Raw genomic sequence first — 16,336 nt, forward strand, 5'->3', positions numbered from 1 at the left:
TAAGCATTTCTTATTGCTCTAAAGCAACAAGAAATCCCCTCAAAAGGAAAATTCCTATCTAACTCATGGGTATTCCACGCCAGAGCTGGAAATGTAGACACAATAAAAGGGAAACTTGGGCGTATATAATTTTTGATCACTACACTCAGAAAGAGACCCAATTATTAAAGATGCTCACAAAACAGTTTAAGCTTCTATTTTTAAAGGTAATAAAGTTTTTATGGATTTATATTTGGACCTGTAACAACAAGTACCCCTACACACTTTAAAGATAATAAAATAATATCCAGGCAGGATGGATACTTCCAAGGATCTTATGGATGGATTACTTTTCCTTAAGATTTCTAGGAGCATGTCAGGGATGCAGTGGATATAGAAGTAACAAAACCAACTAAGTTTAACTAAGGCAAGTGCTGGATTCTGCACCTGGAACAGGGCAGCCCTGGCTGTAGGCACAGCCTGGGGACAGGGGGCCCATTCTCACCAGATGGAATGCCAGTACCAGCACTTGAGTATTACATGCAGAAGTCTCTTTTGTGTGTTAACCTTCTCCATGGGCTTTTTTAGCCCATTTCAGTGTCATGAAAGACACAAAGGGACAATAAGTAGGTCTCTGCTCACAGTTGAAGTGCATCCTAAGCAGGAAATCTTACTTGCAGTTGCCAATTTGACCAAGAGATGGTACTGTGTGTATACAGAGTCATTACAAGGCAGCGCTGATGGGATAAATAGCTCCTTGTATCTAAACCACTCTGATTTAGAGGTTCAAAACTCACACATATACTGCAAAGGTGCATTTAAGAACACTGATCATGCAAGGAAAGTCAGAAGTTTGAGCACAATCAGTTTACAATCTGCATAGGTTGAAAGAGCACAAATCAGCAGTCACAAACTGTGTTTGGCTTGTTATGTAAGAAACAAGTTCAAGACATATACAAAAATAACATATAATTAACACCGAAAAATGTATGCTGACAGTAAGCACAGAATTTTTTGGAAGATTTCCTCGATGTTCTTATTCTTAGTGTCCCCAATTTCTGCAAATCTGGTGACCTCCAGGCTTCCTAATAAAAGTCAGAGCAGTCAAAGCTCACGAAAGGCAGGACTGTGCCCTTGCCACAAAGAAGGGAATGATATCCTGGGGTGCCTTAGGTAAAGAACTGCCAGCAGGTCAAGGGAGGTGATTCCTGCCTTGATGCAGCACTGGTGAGGCCACACTGCTGTGCCCAGAGCTGGGCTCAGCACTACAAGAGATGAGCAGCAGCTCTTGGTGACCCTGCTTGAGCAGAAGCTTGGACAAGATGACCTCTGAGGTACCTTCCAACCTCAACGACTCTGAAATTATTCTGTGAAAGTGAATTTATGCAATTAAGGCTATGCTGTAAAAACCTGAAACTTGAGAGAGTTTGTATTTAGCTTAAATGATGCATAAAAGCAAACAATTGTGAAGTTTAATATGGAAATACTAAGAAAAACACCGAACTCACAGGACTATAATTATGTGATCAACTTCTCAAATTATTCTTGAGTTTGTGGGAGATCATAGGTTTCTGCAAAACTATTGATGACTCACTCCACAGTGAAAGCTGTTCATTTCTGATATCTTATTTCCTGACTTTTGACCAATTATCATCAATCCAGTGACGCTCTTTTTATATTACAGCTACCTTAAGAATGTATTTAGTCCAAGTCTCCAGCACAACATTTTTAAATAATCTGCACTAGGCTACACAAATCTAGCTGTTTCTTTTAACACATTTTCTTATTTTGAAGTGGTTTCACTTTTCTGAATTAGGCACAAGAGCAATGGATGTACTATTTTTTTTAACTCCTTGAAGGGTTTAGGATCTAAGTAGCTTGGGGTCAATGTTGGAGAGCAGCTCTCCAACACTTACATTTGAAGTGCATTCTGTGCATTGTTTAGAGCCATATTAAGATTTACATTTCCTGCTCTGGGGTCCCCAGTGCACAGCTTCTTGAAGGAATTGTCACTGGCTGTCTCTAAATGCTTCGCATCCCGCTGTGTAATTTCACCTCGTCTTGTAGCGTGTCTTCAGTGTGGCCTGAGAGATAAAAGGGTCCTCAACATCTGCACACCAGATAAGCTGGAGAGGTGGCAACACCATGTCCCACCCTGTACAAAGAAATCAAGCAAACAACTTTGCAAGAGTACAGTTTTTAGGACAGCTGGAGGAAGGAACCACTGCCCAGCAGAGCAAGCAGAAGCTGAAGACTTTCATGATACCCAGAACCAGCCATGGGCCAAGGTAAGCAAAAATCACTTTTGTTAGTTCCGAGCATTTGCCAGCTGTGTGCCAGGAAGAAACATCTGTTCTTGCTCCAAGACAGTGCTCATGAGGCCTGTGAAGAGCTGAGCTTACAGGGCAGGAGTCAAGTGCTCTAAAGGTTTAAGGAGCTCAGTTTGCACAGCAGACTGCACAAAAAGGCACAGCAATCCAAAGCTGGTGTGGATGTCTGAGAGGAGTGTGAGAAGTAGCGAGAAGCAGCTAAGGCAGACAGGTGAGATTTGGAAGCAAAGGTAAGTGAATCCTCAGCATAGGGAATGGGGGGGCAGGAGGAATTAAGCCAGACTACACAACTGAAACAGAGACATGACCAAGTGTTTGAGCCCCTGGAGCAGGGCACCAGTGCACCAGATGATGTCAGGGGTAAGCAAAGGGAGCTCAACACCAGCAGAACAAAGCTCAGAGTGAGGGCCCCTACCATTACTGGATAGAAAGGCTCAAAGACAAGGGGAGAATGTCTGAGTGGAGAAACACTTGATCAGCTGTTTCTGTGTCCCAAAATGTGGCTCAGAGCCCGACGGCAGGCAGCTCATAGCCCCAAACTCATTCTGTATCTTCTCACACTACAGGTCTGAGCAAGAAAAAATGTGATTTCATGATCCCAGAGAACAACAAAAACCACCACACAGAAGAAATCAGCACTGAAAGGCTCATAGTGAGGCGGGGACAGCCATTCACCATCACTGTGAGCTTCTCAGCTCCAGTACACAACTATCTGCAGCAGATGAAGAGGACCTTCCTCATCGTACAGACAGGTAATGCCATTACCAAACCTACCAGAGCTCTGCTCCTCCCCCCACCTGAAGAACAGAGCTGGGGGCAAAAGCCATCTCCAGAGCTGGGCAGGGGTGCCCAAATTTAGATGTGAGGCCAGTGGACTGTTTATCTAAGGCAAAGTAAAGTCTCGTGCTGCTGCAGGGTCACAACCAGATAGATCCCTTCCAGAAGAGACACTGCAGCACAATAACCAGTACAGGTTCACTATTCCATGATTTGCAAGTACTCACAGGATCTCTCCTGGGTTAGGAATGTTAAAACTTAGCTGGCCTGCTACAGATTTTTCTGTTACAAAGTGTTTTCTAGTGAGACCCCTGAGAAGGGCAGCAGCTTTCAGCCCCAGCTTATTTTACCATATTGTGAGCACTTGGCTGTGACTTTTGTTGCAGGACACTAAATTCCAGGAACAGCAGGTCTGCACCATTCTAACAATTCCTGCTTTCTACAAATCTGAGGAAAGTACATCTCACTTTCAAACATGGAAGCCTGAGTGCAATACTGACCTTAGGAAGGTTTAGTAGGCATTAAGCTGCTAAAGGGTCAAGACCCTCTCACAAGGACAGCTATGGCTCCAGAGATAGACGAGATCCCTGCAGTCTGCACATGTGAGAAATAAACACAATGTTTGGAATAAACACAACCAAATTTCTTTGGCTGCAGGATCACATCGTTACAAAGCAGATGAAATCCAGACTGAATTTCCCATCTCCAGCCTGGGAGACCAGAAGCAGTGGAGTGCAGCAGTGGAGGAACAGGACCCGAATTTCTGGACCCTGTGTGTGAACACACCTGCCAATGCCCCCATTGGCCAGTACAGTCTGCTTTTACGTGCCTCCAAATCCTCCCATTTCCTGGGCAACTTCACCCTTCTCTTTAATCCCTGGTGCCGAGGTAGGTGGTCAGAAAAAGAAAGGGAGGCTGGGATCAGTCATTTCACAAAAAAAACTTCAGAGCTCTGGCACTGCCTCCATGGAGGGAGGCTGGGGCTGACTCACCCAGAGCTCCCTGCCACTCCTGCCCTGCTCCTCACAGCACCTCAGGAGAGGTAGGGGCTCATAAAGCTCAAAGTTTCCTGCCTCAGCACTTCTGTCCCTTCCCTGGAGTACTCCACTGCCAGAGCCCTGTCCTTCTGCTAAGGGAAAAATGTTTGATGAAGTGTTTCCTATAACAGAGGTTTTTAGTATTAGAGAAGTTACCAGCCAGGAGAGTAGAAGAGCCAGCTAGTGCAACAGCCTAGATCTGGAGGACCTTTTTTGAAAAAGGAAACAGAGATGACAATGAAATTCTTCTTTCTTATCTGTGGTATTTTTCAGGGCAGAATGCCAGGGACTGCCAAAATGCAGTGGAATCTGCTAATGTAAGACAGATGCAAGTGCATCTGAGACCAGGAATGCTTTCTTCCTGATGCTTTTTTTTCCACTATTCTAGATGATGAGGTGTTCTTGGCTAATGAGGCACAGCGGCAGGAGTACATTTTAAACCAAGATGGCATCATCTACCAGGGGACTGAAAATACAGTCCTAGCCCAACCCTGGGACTTCAGTCAGGTAAGCAAGAGGTCCAATATGTCTGTGCTCTCTTCAGCCACCAGCAGAGGAAGGATGCATTTATCTTGTGTGTACAGGATGCTCTGATGAAAGAGTTTTGTCCATCTCCATGTTCTCTGTACCCACTACCTTTGTCTAAGACTGTGCAGGAGAACAGGGACCTGTGTTTGAAGTCCCATAACCCACTACATGTAATTTTAGCTTCCTTCTCAGGCTGTCCTCTATAAAGAAATTCATTGATCTGTATCTGAGCTTTGTGTGCCTTCCTTTCATCAACAGGTATAAAAGCATTTAGCAGAGCTCAATAGTACTGTCTCTATATAACAGGTAAAGTGAGAACAAATAGATATTTCTGTTTGTCCAAGGCCATCTGACACAGCCAATGATTAGAATGGGATTCTATTCAACTTTAGTGCCAGCAGATCATAAAAGTACCTCTGTGCCAACCTAGAGAGTGCTCCAGAAAAGCATCAGTTTCCCTCAGTCAGGGGACACAGTATCATGCTGATGCATTTCCCAGCTTCAATAAAGCTGGAGGTCTGTCCTCAGCTCCCCTTCCTAATCTCTCCTTCACAGCCCACTTACCTAAAACTACCAGCAGAAAGGGAGAAAAAATCTGCACAGTCACAAACCTTTGTAGGGACTCAAGAGAACAGAAGTTCATGGAGAATTTCCTGAAATTACATGTTCTTGTTTCAGTTTGAGGAGGATATGGTTGACATCTGCTTCATACTGCTGGCTCTAGGGGAACACTTTCAAAGAAAAAAGGATCCTGCCCAGCGCAAGAGCCCCGTCCATGTCTGCCGAGCAGTTGCTGCCATGGTAAGGAAGGCAGAGAGCAGCCCTGACCCAAGCAGGGGGCACCTTCTCAACCCCAGGTCAGGCCAAACCACTGACCAAAGAGGAAGCCTGTTCCAAACAACACCTCCTGCCCATCTCCAGCCTGTCCTGAAACTCCCTCAGCAGAGTAGTGCTGCAGGAGGTTCTTAGCAGTGAAAATGCACTTACTGAATAAATCCCAGAGGAGACTGCTGCACCTGTTCTGCTCAGCCATGACCTTCATGCTTTGCACAAAAAAAGTCCTCTTGGTTTCCTCTGCTTTGGGAGTAGCTTCCACAAACAGGATCAGGTGGACCTACCAAAGAGAGGGAATTCCTGAATACATCTTTCTCATCTCCTTCTCTGCAGCTGAACTGCAATGAGTTTAGATGCCTGACAGAATGTGAGCCTGGGCAACACTCTAATGGGATACCCCCTTCCACATGGCTGGGAAGCAGCCCCATCCTCCGGCAGTGGATTGCATCAAAATTCCAGCCTGTCTGCTATGGGCAGTGCTGGGTGTTTGCTGCAGTCCTGTGTTCAGGTACAGTGCTGTTTCAAAGACTTTTGTGTTGAGCAAAAGAGGACCTCTAGCATATGCCCAAATGCCTGGATTAACACAGATCCCAGTAACATAACCTTTAATGTTTAGGTGAGAGGCAAATCCTTAGTTTCCTCATCAACACTCAGCATCACTGCCTTTGAGATAGGAGTATCAGTACCTCCATTCACTGAACGCATCTATGAGATCCTATTTCCTGAGGGAGCAACGCCTCTTGCAAAGTCCAAACAGCAGGCCTGGTGCCATTCCTAACAGGCCTAGCACCAGAAGAGGCTCTACATCTATCAGCCAAGGCACCCTTACGGAGGATGCACAACTGATTCACAGCTCTTTCTTCTGCACAGTTCTGAGGTGCTTGGGAATTCCTACCAGGGTGGTCACTGGCTTTACGTGGGCTCACAACACCAAGAGCAGCCTGAGTGTGGATGAGTATTATGATGAAGATGGGACACTGCTTACACAGGACAATACTGCTCATGTCTGGTAAGAAGAACACATGGCAGGGCCCAAGCAAGAATTTGAGACAATACTTGGATGTGGGAAGTGAAACACGGGGGACAGGAAAGAGGTAAAACAGCTAAAGTGAGGTGATAGGAGACAGCTCAGCTGAAATCCTGGTCTACAAGGCCTGTTCTTGATAAACTGCTGCAACCCAAACTCAAGAGTGCCCTCTTTCTAGGGCCTACAAAGGAAGAATGATAGCCCAGCCCAGCTGGAGAAACTCCACTTGTTTCTCCATACAGACCTCTGCTCTTCTCAATGTGCACTGACCTCTTTCAAAGGAGCATTAACTGGCTGTGGTTTGGCAAAAGCTTTACTGTACGTCAGGGCTCAGTCCCTTGGTATAAGCTCATGCTGTTGTCTCTTGCAGGACCTTCCATGTTTGGAATGAATGCTGGATGGCTCGGACAGACTTGCTACCAGAGTACAGTGGGTGGCAGGCACTGGATGCCACCTGCCAGGAAAAAAGCAAAGGTAAGGTATCAGAGATGGGCTTGAGCAAGAGCAGGGAGAAGTGAAGCAGGGGGCGAGTAAAGTAGTTCAATACTCCTCCTTTTCCCATCTTCCAATGGACAGGAAAGGACAGCAACTCACTCACCCTGTTGACTTTTGGCACAAAATCTTTATTTATCTGTTTGGTTTGTGCAGCTTGTATAGCTCTAAGAGCTCTATCACTGCTTCCTAATGTCCTCCTAAACTAGATACTTCACCAGTATGGGTCTAAACTAGGGACTTTTCTCTTCAGGTCCATCCTTCTGTGGGCCAGCCCCTGTTCATGCCATCAAGGAAGGGGACACACAAGTTGATTATGATGTCTGCTACTTCTTTGCTGCCATCAATGCCAAGTGTCAGGTCTGGATACACAAAGCAGATGACACCCTCAAGCCAGCTTTTGGCGGCACAAAATACACCGGTAACAACATCAGCACCAAGAGTGTGGGCAGTGAACGCTGTGAGGACATCACACAGAACTACAAGTACCCTGAAGGTATGGGGCAGGCACGGGGCTGAGCACATTCCTTGCCACTGTTACAAGTGAGGAGTAAAAGACTAGAGCAGAGCCAAACCACAGCACCGGGGTCATCCACTTGTCACTGCTTCCCCTTCTTCAGTGGCACAAGAACACATAATTCTCCTGCCTAAAAAGCCAAAGCAGAGGTCATCACCCAAACTTCATTCTGCTTAATGGCATTAAGGTCTCCGGAAGGCCAGGTGTTTCTCCACCAGGCACTTTCATGTCTGGAAAATCTTTTCTGATTTCTGTTCTCTCTGCACGGTCCATCTGCCTCCCATTACCTCTGTAATATAGATAGATATATTTCAGACTCCAGCTTTCTGAAAACAACCATTGTGCTCTCAGATACTGCTTAAATCTCTCCCTCGACAAGTAGCTCCCCTTTTCAGAATCTGAGTGCTGTTTCCCTGGCCCAACCCTACCACCCCATCTTAACCTGTGGCTTGTTGGCTCCATGGCTGCAGGAGATAACTGCAACTTCTCTGCACACAGGAACATGGAATTGTGCCTTAGCTACAGCAACAAAAAGCAGCTGCCTCCTCTACTCTGAGAGATGTTAGCACCAAGGTGTTTTAAAAACTATGACAACTATTGCATACCCATGCAACCAATGCATACCCTGTCAGCTGAAGCTGTCAAACCCCACGTAGAATCTGTCAGGTACATCCAATGCATACCCTGTCAGCTGAAGCTGTCAAACTGATCCAGCCAGAAGCACAAATGGATATCTCTCTATGCTCTTAGAAACAGTTATCTCCAGTACTACCAGGAGAAATCAACGCCATTCTCCTGCTGCTTCTCACTAGTAAACAGGAGAGAATACTAAAGTATGTGCTTCGTTTATTTTTGTGACAGGTTCTCTCCAGGAAAAAAAAGTACTTGACAAAGCCTACAGAAATATGAAGGAACTTGACACAACCACCAGCAGCATCACCACACAGTTTATCTCCATTCCTACTGCTCTTGAAGAGCCAGTTAACCTTTTCATCCACCTCCAGTCAAATAGTTCTTTGCAACTGGGACAAGACATTACACTTTCCATTGAAGTGTTTAACCACAGTGGTGGTGAAAAGGCTACTCACCTGGTAGTTGGGATCCAGGCTCTGCATTATAATGGTGTGCCCATTGCCCAGCTTTGGAAGGAAGAGTTTCATTTTAACCTCCAAAGTAATTCAGGTAAGGACTCTGCTGGGTGCATGGCTAGAAAAGTCCTCTAGTGCTCTCATTTCAGAAAAAGGCTCTTAGCCATTGGTTTACAAAAGGTTGGCTGAATAGTTGGTTCTAGGTGATTTCCCAGAGAGATTGTGGAGTCTCCCTAATTGGAGATATTCCAGAACCAACTGGTCACAATCCTGTGCCATGTGCCCTGGGATGACCCTACTTGGGCAGGGAGGTTGGACCAGATGGTCCACTATTCTCCATTCCAACCTCACCCATTCTGTGAAATGAAACACTTTGGCAACATCACCTTAGAGATTTTCAATCTGCAAATCCACTTGGGGTCGCTTAAGCATTTAAATGCCGCAGCTTTTAGTACAATTTTGGGCACTGAACACTCCTAGGTGTCATGCAGGAAAAGACCAGACTGCACTCATCATCTGTTATTTCACCACTCTATTCCAGTCAACAACCTGCAGGTCTCTGTGCCTTACACATGGTTTGGAAAAGAGCTGGGAGAGAACCATCTGCTCAGGCTGACTGCTGTGCTGAGAGATGAGGATTCCTTCTACATGTACCTGGCACAGGAAGACATCAGCATTTGTGATTCCCCTCTCACCATTGAGGTAAGATTGGGCTGTCATTCTGCCACTGCAGTAGGGAGAAAACAGCTTTCATAGACATAAGCAGCAAAACAATTCTGCTGGGTTCAGGGGCTCTCTGAGAAACCAGAGCAGAAGAAATTAAGCTGGACTTTGCCTCTTCGGGCAAATGGTAGCTCAGGCACCGAAAAATTATACATCTCCTTTTAATCATAGAAGAATATCTTTTCTTCTCAGTTTCAGCTCATTTCCTTCTTTCAACAGTTCCCAGAAAACATGGTACAGTATGAGCCAAGCACAGCAAAGATCAGCCTCCAGAACCCCCTCATAGAACCCCTGGAGCAGTGTGTGATAGCAGTCACAGGGCAGGGGCTCATTTACAGACAAAGGAATTACAAGTAAGTGCAAACTGACTGATCCAAGAACTGGTTTTTTCTTTCTTTTTGGCACCACATTCCTGTCTAGCAAATGCATATCCTAGACCCAGGAAACTAAAAGCAAAAGAGGTGTGATTCCTGTATAATCCCTTCTTTCCTTTCAGGCTGGGCTCTGTGCAAGCTAAAAGCACTCAAGAGCTGCAGATCCCATTCACCCCCACCCGAGCAGGGCCCAGAAGACTCACTGCATGTCTTACCTGCCTCCAGCTCCAGAACCTGAAGAGCTACAGAACTACCAACATTGCTGCTGCCTGAAGCCCAACTCAGAACAGGTCCTGCAGTTCTGCTTACAAAAGAGTGGTCATGATCTGTGCCCTGATCTTAGACAAGCATAGATGTTAACAGTTTAATAAAAGTTATATTTAAAACCATGTCTGATTTTGATTATTTGCACAAACTCAACTCTCTCCCATCTGCCACTATGTCCATTCTCCAGTTTTAGAAGTTGAACCTCACTGTGACAAAGATGGACTGAATGCTCCAGCAGATGTTGCATTTCTCACCACATTTGTGCTGAGCCCACCAGCGCTTAGTCTTTTGCCCTACCTGTGACAAAGTAAAGGATATCCTGGAACTTTAAAGTGATGACAGATGTAGCATGTCTCTAGGGATATACTCTTCTCCCCCTACTGATCCTTGACTTGGTAAGGCAGTAAACAATATTTTCTGCTGCTTTCTGAGGACATAAAACAGAGAAAGCTTGTTCACTTCTCTCTAAGGTTAGACAGGAAATAGCAGCAGCGCAGCACATTTTATAATTATTCATTGGTCTGCTTGCAAAAGAAGCAAGACCCTTTCATTCTGTATATTCTTTGCCTTCTGAAGACAGATAAAGCAACTAATGTAAATCTAGCAATATTTTATTTTTGTTGGAACCCCACAGTAGTTGTAATGTCTGAAGAACAGGGCACATTAAGATGCAGCACTGCATCATCCCAAGAATCCAAGCAAAATGACACCTTCTGCAATGGCAAAAGCGGGCAGCTTCCTGGAGTTTTTCCAAGCAGCAGTAAAGTTCTCTCCTACATTGTTCTCATCATTCTCCAAGCAGCTGAAGAACAGCAAAGTTCACTGGAAATGCAGATGCCATAGCCAGTGGCAGCAACACACGTAGGCACAGAAGAGCTAAAGTTGACCCTGTGTGAAGTTCTTGACTTTGTTCATGTTGTGATCTACTGCACCAGTAAGAAACTGCACCCAGCCTTCCTCTGATGGTGGACATACATGGCTTGTCCTGCAAAAGTGAGGAAATTCATTAGGGAAGCCTCCTGGGTGTGTTATACCTATGCATCCACGCAACACGTGGGAATTGTGAAGTGCTGAATAAACACAGCACTAAAAGACAGCTGCCCCAGCTCCAGAGGGCTTTGAGCAAGGAAAAACCCACACCCCATGTCTGTAGTCCCAAACCCAAAATAAGGGAACCACTATCACCCCTAGCATCCTTTTCTTACTCCCATCCCTTTGTGGGTAGATAGCATCATCATTGTTTCAAATGCCAGCATCTACTGTCTAGAAATAGGTCATCTCTGCCATGAGGCAGAAAGGTATCAACCTTCATAGCAGGGAACACACACTTAGAGAACTGTAGCTCATACTCACTTTGCAATCTCTAAGACTTTCTTTAACACTGAGGCCAATTTAGCAGCCTAGAAAGAAACAAAAGGGAAATAAGGTGAGCCAAGTTTGAGGAAAAGTAGGGTCTGAACAGTACTGGAAAAGAAAGGAATATAGGAATGCCCAAGAGACATGAATGAATAAAACTGCCACGGATCCTGATGCAGAATGGAGTTATCCATCACTGCCATGCTGGAAGTGTCTCCCAATCTACTGCTGGCTGTGACAGGTTAAAAAAAAAACCAGCTGTTTTTAAAGTATACATCAGAATGCTTTTTTTAAAAAAAAGGTAAGCCTATTAGAATTGGAAACTGATATTAGAGTACAAAGTTACAAGTGACTGGCTTTAAAGCAATTTGATATTAAGTAATTCTTTTTTATTCCAAAAACATCAAGCCACTGGCCAAAGGCATGAAACCAGGATTAAGAATAAAAAAATTCAGATATGAGGAGATTTGTACTTAATTTATGATGCAAGAGATGTCTCAAAATTCAGCCAGGTTGCCAGAGCATTGCCCAGTCAAGTTTTGAGTGTTGCCAAAGATGTAGACTCCACTGCTTCTCTGAGCAGCTTGTTTCAGTGGTTAAATAAACTCTTACAGTGAGCGTTTAATTTCATAGATAACTTTATTTGAGCAAGTCTGCATTACCCACGGAAAAAAGTACATCTGCAGTACACAGGCAGCCACAGACCTTGCTTTCCTGAGGTTCTGTCACTGGAAATCTCTATGATTATAGTTCAGAGCTAAAGCCTCATGTTGCCAAGCTCTTCCCTGAAGAGGTACAGATGAAGAATGTGTTTCCACCTGAAGGAAGTTAAGTGTGCAAGAACAAAGGGCACTCTTCATCCCAAAGAAATTATAACTGAGGCAGTCACTAACACCCACCTCTCCATGACAGTCCCATAACCCCTCCAATCTGATTTCTTCCCGTTCCTTACAGCCAGGCCACTGTCCCACATGCAGACAGGCAGATACTGAGCTATCAGTACTGCAGATACTCACATTAAGTCGCACAGCCAAGGGGTTCACAGGGGGGTACATGCTCAGTGCCAGCTCATCAACACTAGTCAGAAAAGAGGGGAGTAATGGAAGAAATGTTCACAACTCACAGATCCTGGTTGAAGCCTGCACCCACCCTGAATGCAAGTCAGGAGCAACAGTGAGGTATCAGTTGTACCTATGGGATGCTTCCTACTTCTCAGTCACCTGTGTGTCCCTCTCACTGCGGAGTGAGACATGGTCACAGCTCCACCCCAAACTGCAGTGTATGTTCCTCTTCTGACCCACACCACTCTCAAGAGTTTATGCTGTAATAGTCTTCCTACCATGCCTGTGTCCACCACCCACTCACAGCTCCAGTATCATAAAGGTTGTTCCTGCTCCTCACTCAAGACCTCAAGAGAGACCTGGACTGCTCTAGTGGGAAAAGCAGCATGGGGAGAGCCCTGCTTACCTTGGACTGATCTCATTAGCAATGTCTGCCAGGTCATCCAGCTGAGCAATCTGCTCTGGCGATTCAGCTTTGCCATGGGCCTTCACTGCAGCCAAGACCTTCTTCAGGCAAGCTTTAGAAGCCTTCATTAATCCCATGCAGGAGCTGAGCAGCTGCCGGTCAGCCTCTGACCAATATGTGTCTCTGTTGCCCCGAAAGCCCAGCTCTTCATCTTCCATGATGTCCCCATAGGGATCCTGCCCCTCCACCAGTGCCTGAGAACACAGAGGCACTGAAAACCCAGAGCTAACATCAATTCCAGCAATACCCAGGAGGAAAGGGAAAACATAATCTAGACATCCTATAAATAATTCATGGAGGAATCTCAGTTGGTTAATCCTAAAATGACTGGATTAAGAAAAACTAATCCACCACTTTAAACAGTGCAAACAGCAAGAACCTGGTGAATACTGCCATTCTTACATGACCCTAAACTGCCTCCCCACTCCCCAGTGCAGGACATGGCTTTATGGAAATCTTACACAAAGTAAACCAGTCTTGACAATAAAAACTTGTTAAAATATATGCATAAAACAATAATCTAGGTCATGTCAGAACAAATTTATATTAAAGCCTGTATGTAAAATAATCCCTGTGTTCCATCACTGAACCACCATAGAGGGTAGGTGGGCACTGAACAGGCTCCCCAGAGAAGTGGTCACAACCCCAAACCTGCCAGAGTTCAAGGAGCAATTTGACAACACTCTCAGGCACATGGTGGGATTGTTGGGGTTGTCCTGTGCAGGGCCAGGAGTTGGACTCGATGATCCTTGCGTATCCCTTCCAATTCAGAATATTCTGAGTCTATGAATCCACCACTGCAGATTCCTCTAAGGTTTAGGGGCTTCCTTACATGTTCCATCTCTTCCACAGCATCCTTGACCACACCTAGACATGCAGCCAGAGCCGACACAACTGCTGCCTGGTTATCTGCAAAAGCAAAAGGATGAAAACTGTGACACCCCACCATTTCTGATCAGTTTGCAACAACCTTCACCTAGGTTTGCAGTCACTGTAGGATCAAACTTCTTGCAGAGCTCAGAGCTGCACTGTTGTCATGCAAAGAATCTGACCTAGTTACCAAGCTCATACATTTCAAAATCAGTCAAGTTTTTGAGTCATTTGGCCTTCGTTGTACCAGCTGGAATGCCCTTGCAAAAGCTGTTGATATTCCAAGACAACATGTCCTAGTTCTGTTGCTCTGCATTTACAACACTCACCTCGTGGCAGCTTAGACACTTGCTCACAGGCCTCCCACACACCTCCAGTTGATATGAGCTGTTCCTGAGACAAGCTGAAACAAAATAAAACCCCCAAAGTTAGTCAATAACACCACCGTGCTAGACTTAATTTTCTGCACCAAAGACAATTCACACTAGGAAAAGCTCTGCTGCAAAGATATCACCAACCAGCTTGTCACTAGTATGCCATGTGTGTGTAAAGCCCTTGCTGCTTCCTAACAAGGACACCTGTAACTTTTTCTTCCCTTCTTTCCCAAAAATTATCACAAAATCACAGAACCGTGTGATTGAAAATTACAACCTCTCCACTGGAGCATTGAGAATGGTGTCTGTGAGTTGGATCATCCCCTCCACTACTTCAGTGGTAGCATCTCGAACCATCTTCCGAAGAGTAGTACCTGGTTGAAATTGAGAAAGAGCAAGAAAGTTGTCACAAAGTCACACTGACAGAAAGCAACTGCTGAAGATGAACAGACAGACTGCTCTGCTTGTGTGGATACACTGTATAAAGGAAGTTACAAGTACTTTGAAGAAGGCAAAATGCTTCCCAGTTCCAAAAGAACTCTGGACAAGGATTTCAAAACCTCATAAATTCCAATGCTCAATCAAACTATGCAACTTCCTGCATTATCACTCTCCCACAGATGGAAACCTGCAGCAGCAGACAGATAAGTAGTTCACTCATAAACATGTTCAAAGTCTACAGAATAGTTGATAACATTCTAATGGGATAACATTCTAATTAAAACTCGCTGATACCAGACCTCTTATTAGGCTCTGAAATACTGGGTTTCTCTATACAGTAATGGTGAAAGAACCACCATCCTACATAGTGGTGACTACTTTGCTGTCACTGTCTCACCTTGGCTCTTGGGGAGCCAGTAGTACACTGTGGCAACTGCAAGAATGGCATTTTGGACATCCTCACTCAGCTTCTGGCAATCCTGAAAATGGAGAGGCAAAAGGATCACCCATGAGTAGCACACAGCTGCACCACATTTAGAAAGCCTCACAAGCAATCACTGGCTTTCAGACTGCTTTGAGAAAAGGGAAGAATAACAACAACCAGCCTGCTTGAGAAACAAATATAGCATGAGAAGAAGGCCCAGTAAGCAAGCTGTATGCATTTTAACCTGCCTCATGATTTAGTAACAAAACACTCCCTGGTGGGGTGGTCATACATCAGAGAGGAAAAAGTAACTTGGTTCATTATTCTGAACTGGAGGTCTTTTTTTTTTTTTTTCTCCTCCAAACACCTGCATGATAAACTTCTCTCAATTAATGGCAAAAATGTAGCATATTCTTTGTTAGACCTAAGGTCTGTATTCGCCAATATTCTGTCTCTATCAGCAACCAGCTGTAGCTGTTAAAGAATATAAGAATACTTCTATTTAGCATGTCTCTCTATCTCACAGAAATTAGTCCTCTGGGCAGTTCTTGGATTATGTTAATACACTCTATAATATGCAGCCCATTTAGTCAAGTGAACCAAGAAATACCTGAAGTTTGTCACACACACTGCAATTTCATAGTCTGCCGAGGGTTTCTCTCACCTCTGAAGAAGGTAGTGGAGGCCTTGAGAATGCCAGACTCAGCTTTGTAGCTTCCTGTGATGTTACTTGGAATGTCTGACCTAAAAAAAAATCCAATGGGAGCAAAAGAAGAGAAAGTAACTTGGGTAAAAGATAACAGAGCAGAGCAGCCGGATGAGCAACAGCTCTGATGCTACTACTTGTTTACCATTACATCTGAGCCATACAAACACATAACCAAATCCCACTACAAAGAAAAATTTCCTGGTGCATTTGTGCCATGCATATTGCTTGTGTCCTGTGTCTGCTTTTTCTCTATTTTTTTTTCACTTGGCTGGTAGCGATGACCAGAACCCCAGTCTGCATCCTGGTTCATGACCCCTTCACCAGGATATGCCAGGAGGCTTTAACACAGACCTTTATAAACCTTGTATCAACAGCTCAATATCGGCCGCTGCTTCGCCACACCTGGGAGCGTCTGGCTACCAGAGTTAGGGTGGTCAGGCACTGGAGTAGGTTGGCCTGGGAGATGGTGGAGTCACCAGCCCTGGGGATGTTTAGGAGGCTGGATCTGGCACCGATGTGGTTTCGGGGTTACAGAGGTAGCGCTGGGTTAACGGTTGGACTTGATGATCACAGTCCAACCTTGATGATTCCATCACTCCATGACGGAGGGCACGTCCCACAGCTGGAGACCCGCAGGGGATAGCACCCCTGCCCCGCAGGTA

At 45.1% G+C, this 16,336-nt stretch overlaps 2 protein-coding genes across 2 annotated transcripts; one reads left to right on the top strand and one right to left on the bottom strand.

Moving 5' to 3' along the window:
* The first annotated feature begins 1,953 nt into the window (after positions 1-1,953).
* On the top strand, positions 1,954-10,095 carry EPB42 (erythrocyte membrane protein band 4.2). The gene is made up of 13 exons (XM_008633968.2): positions 1,954-2,267; positions 2,876-3,061; positions 3,744-3,974; positions 4,512-4,630; positions 5,330-5,452; positions 5,819-5,993; positions 6,356-6,494; positions 6,883-6,986; positions 7,258-7,500; positions 8,383-8,703; positions 9,151-9,311; positions 9,552-9,685; positions 9,829-10,095. The coding sequence occupies exons 1-13, from the start codon at positions 2,258-2,260 to the stop codon at positions 9,977-9,979; spliced, it is 2,097 nt and encodes a 698-aa protein (XP_008632190.1). The 5' UTR covers positions 1,954-2,257; the 3' UTR covers positions 9,980-10,095.
* A 471-nt stretch (positions 10,096-10,566) lies between these two features.
* Positions 10,567-16,267, bottom strand: CCNDBP1 (cyclin D1 binding protein 1). The gene is made up of 10 exons (XM_017735500.1): positions 16,254-16,267; positions 15,630-15,807; positions 14,939-15,020; positions 14,378-14,474; positions 14,056-14,129; positions 13,689-13,765; positions 12,797-13,050; positions 12,346-12,406; positions 11,327-11,373; positions 10,567-10,958 (listed from the first exon to the last, which is right to left on the bottom strand). Exons 1-10 carry the CDS (start codon positions 16,265-16,267, stop codon positions 10,850-10,852), a joined length of 993 nt encoding a protein of 330 aa, XP_017590989.1. The 3' UTR covers positions 10,567-10,849.
* Between the last annotated feature and the right edge of the window lie 69 nt (positions 16,268-16,336).

This window comes from Corvus brachyrhynchos, unplaced genomic scaffold (genome assembly GCF_000691975.1).
Source record: "Corvus brachyrhynchos isolate BGI_N302 unplaced genomic scaffold, ASM69197v1 scaffold10, whole genome shotgun sequence".
NCBI classification, from domain to species: Eukaryota; Metazoa; Chordata; class Aves; order Passeriformes; family Corvidae; genus Corvus; species Corvus brachyrhynchos.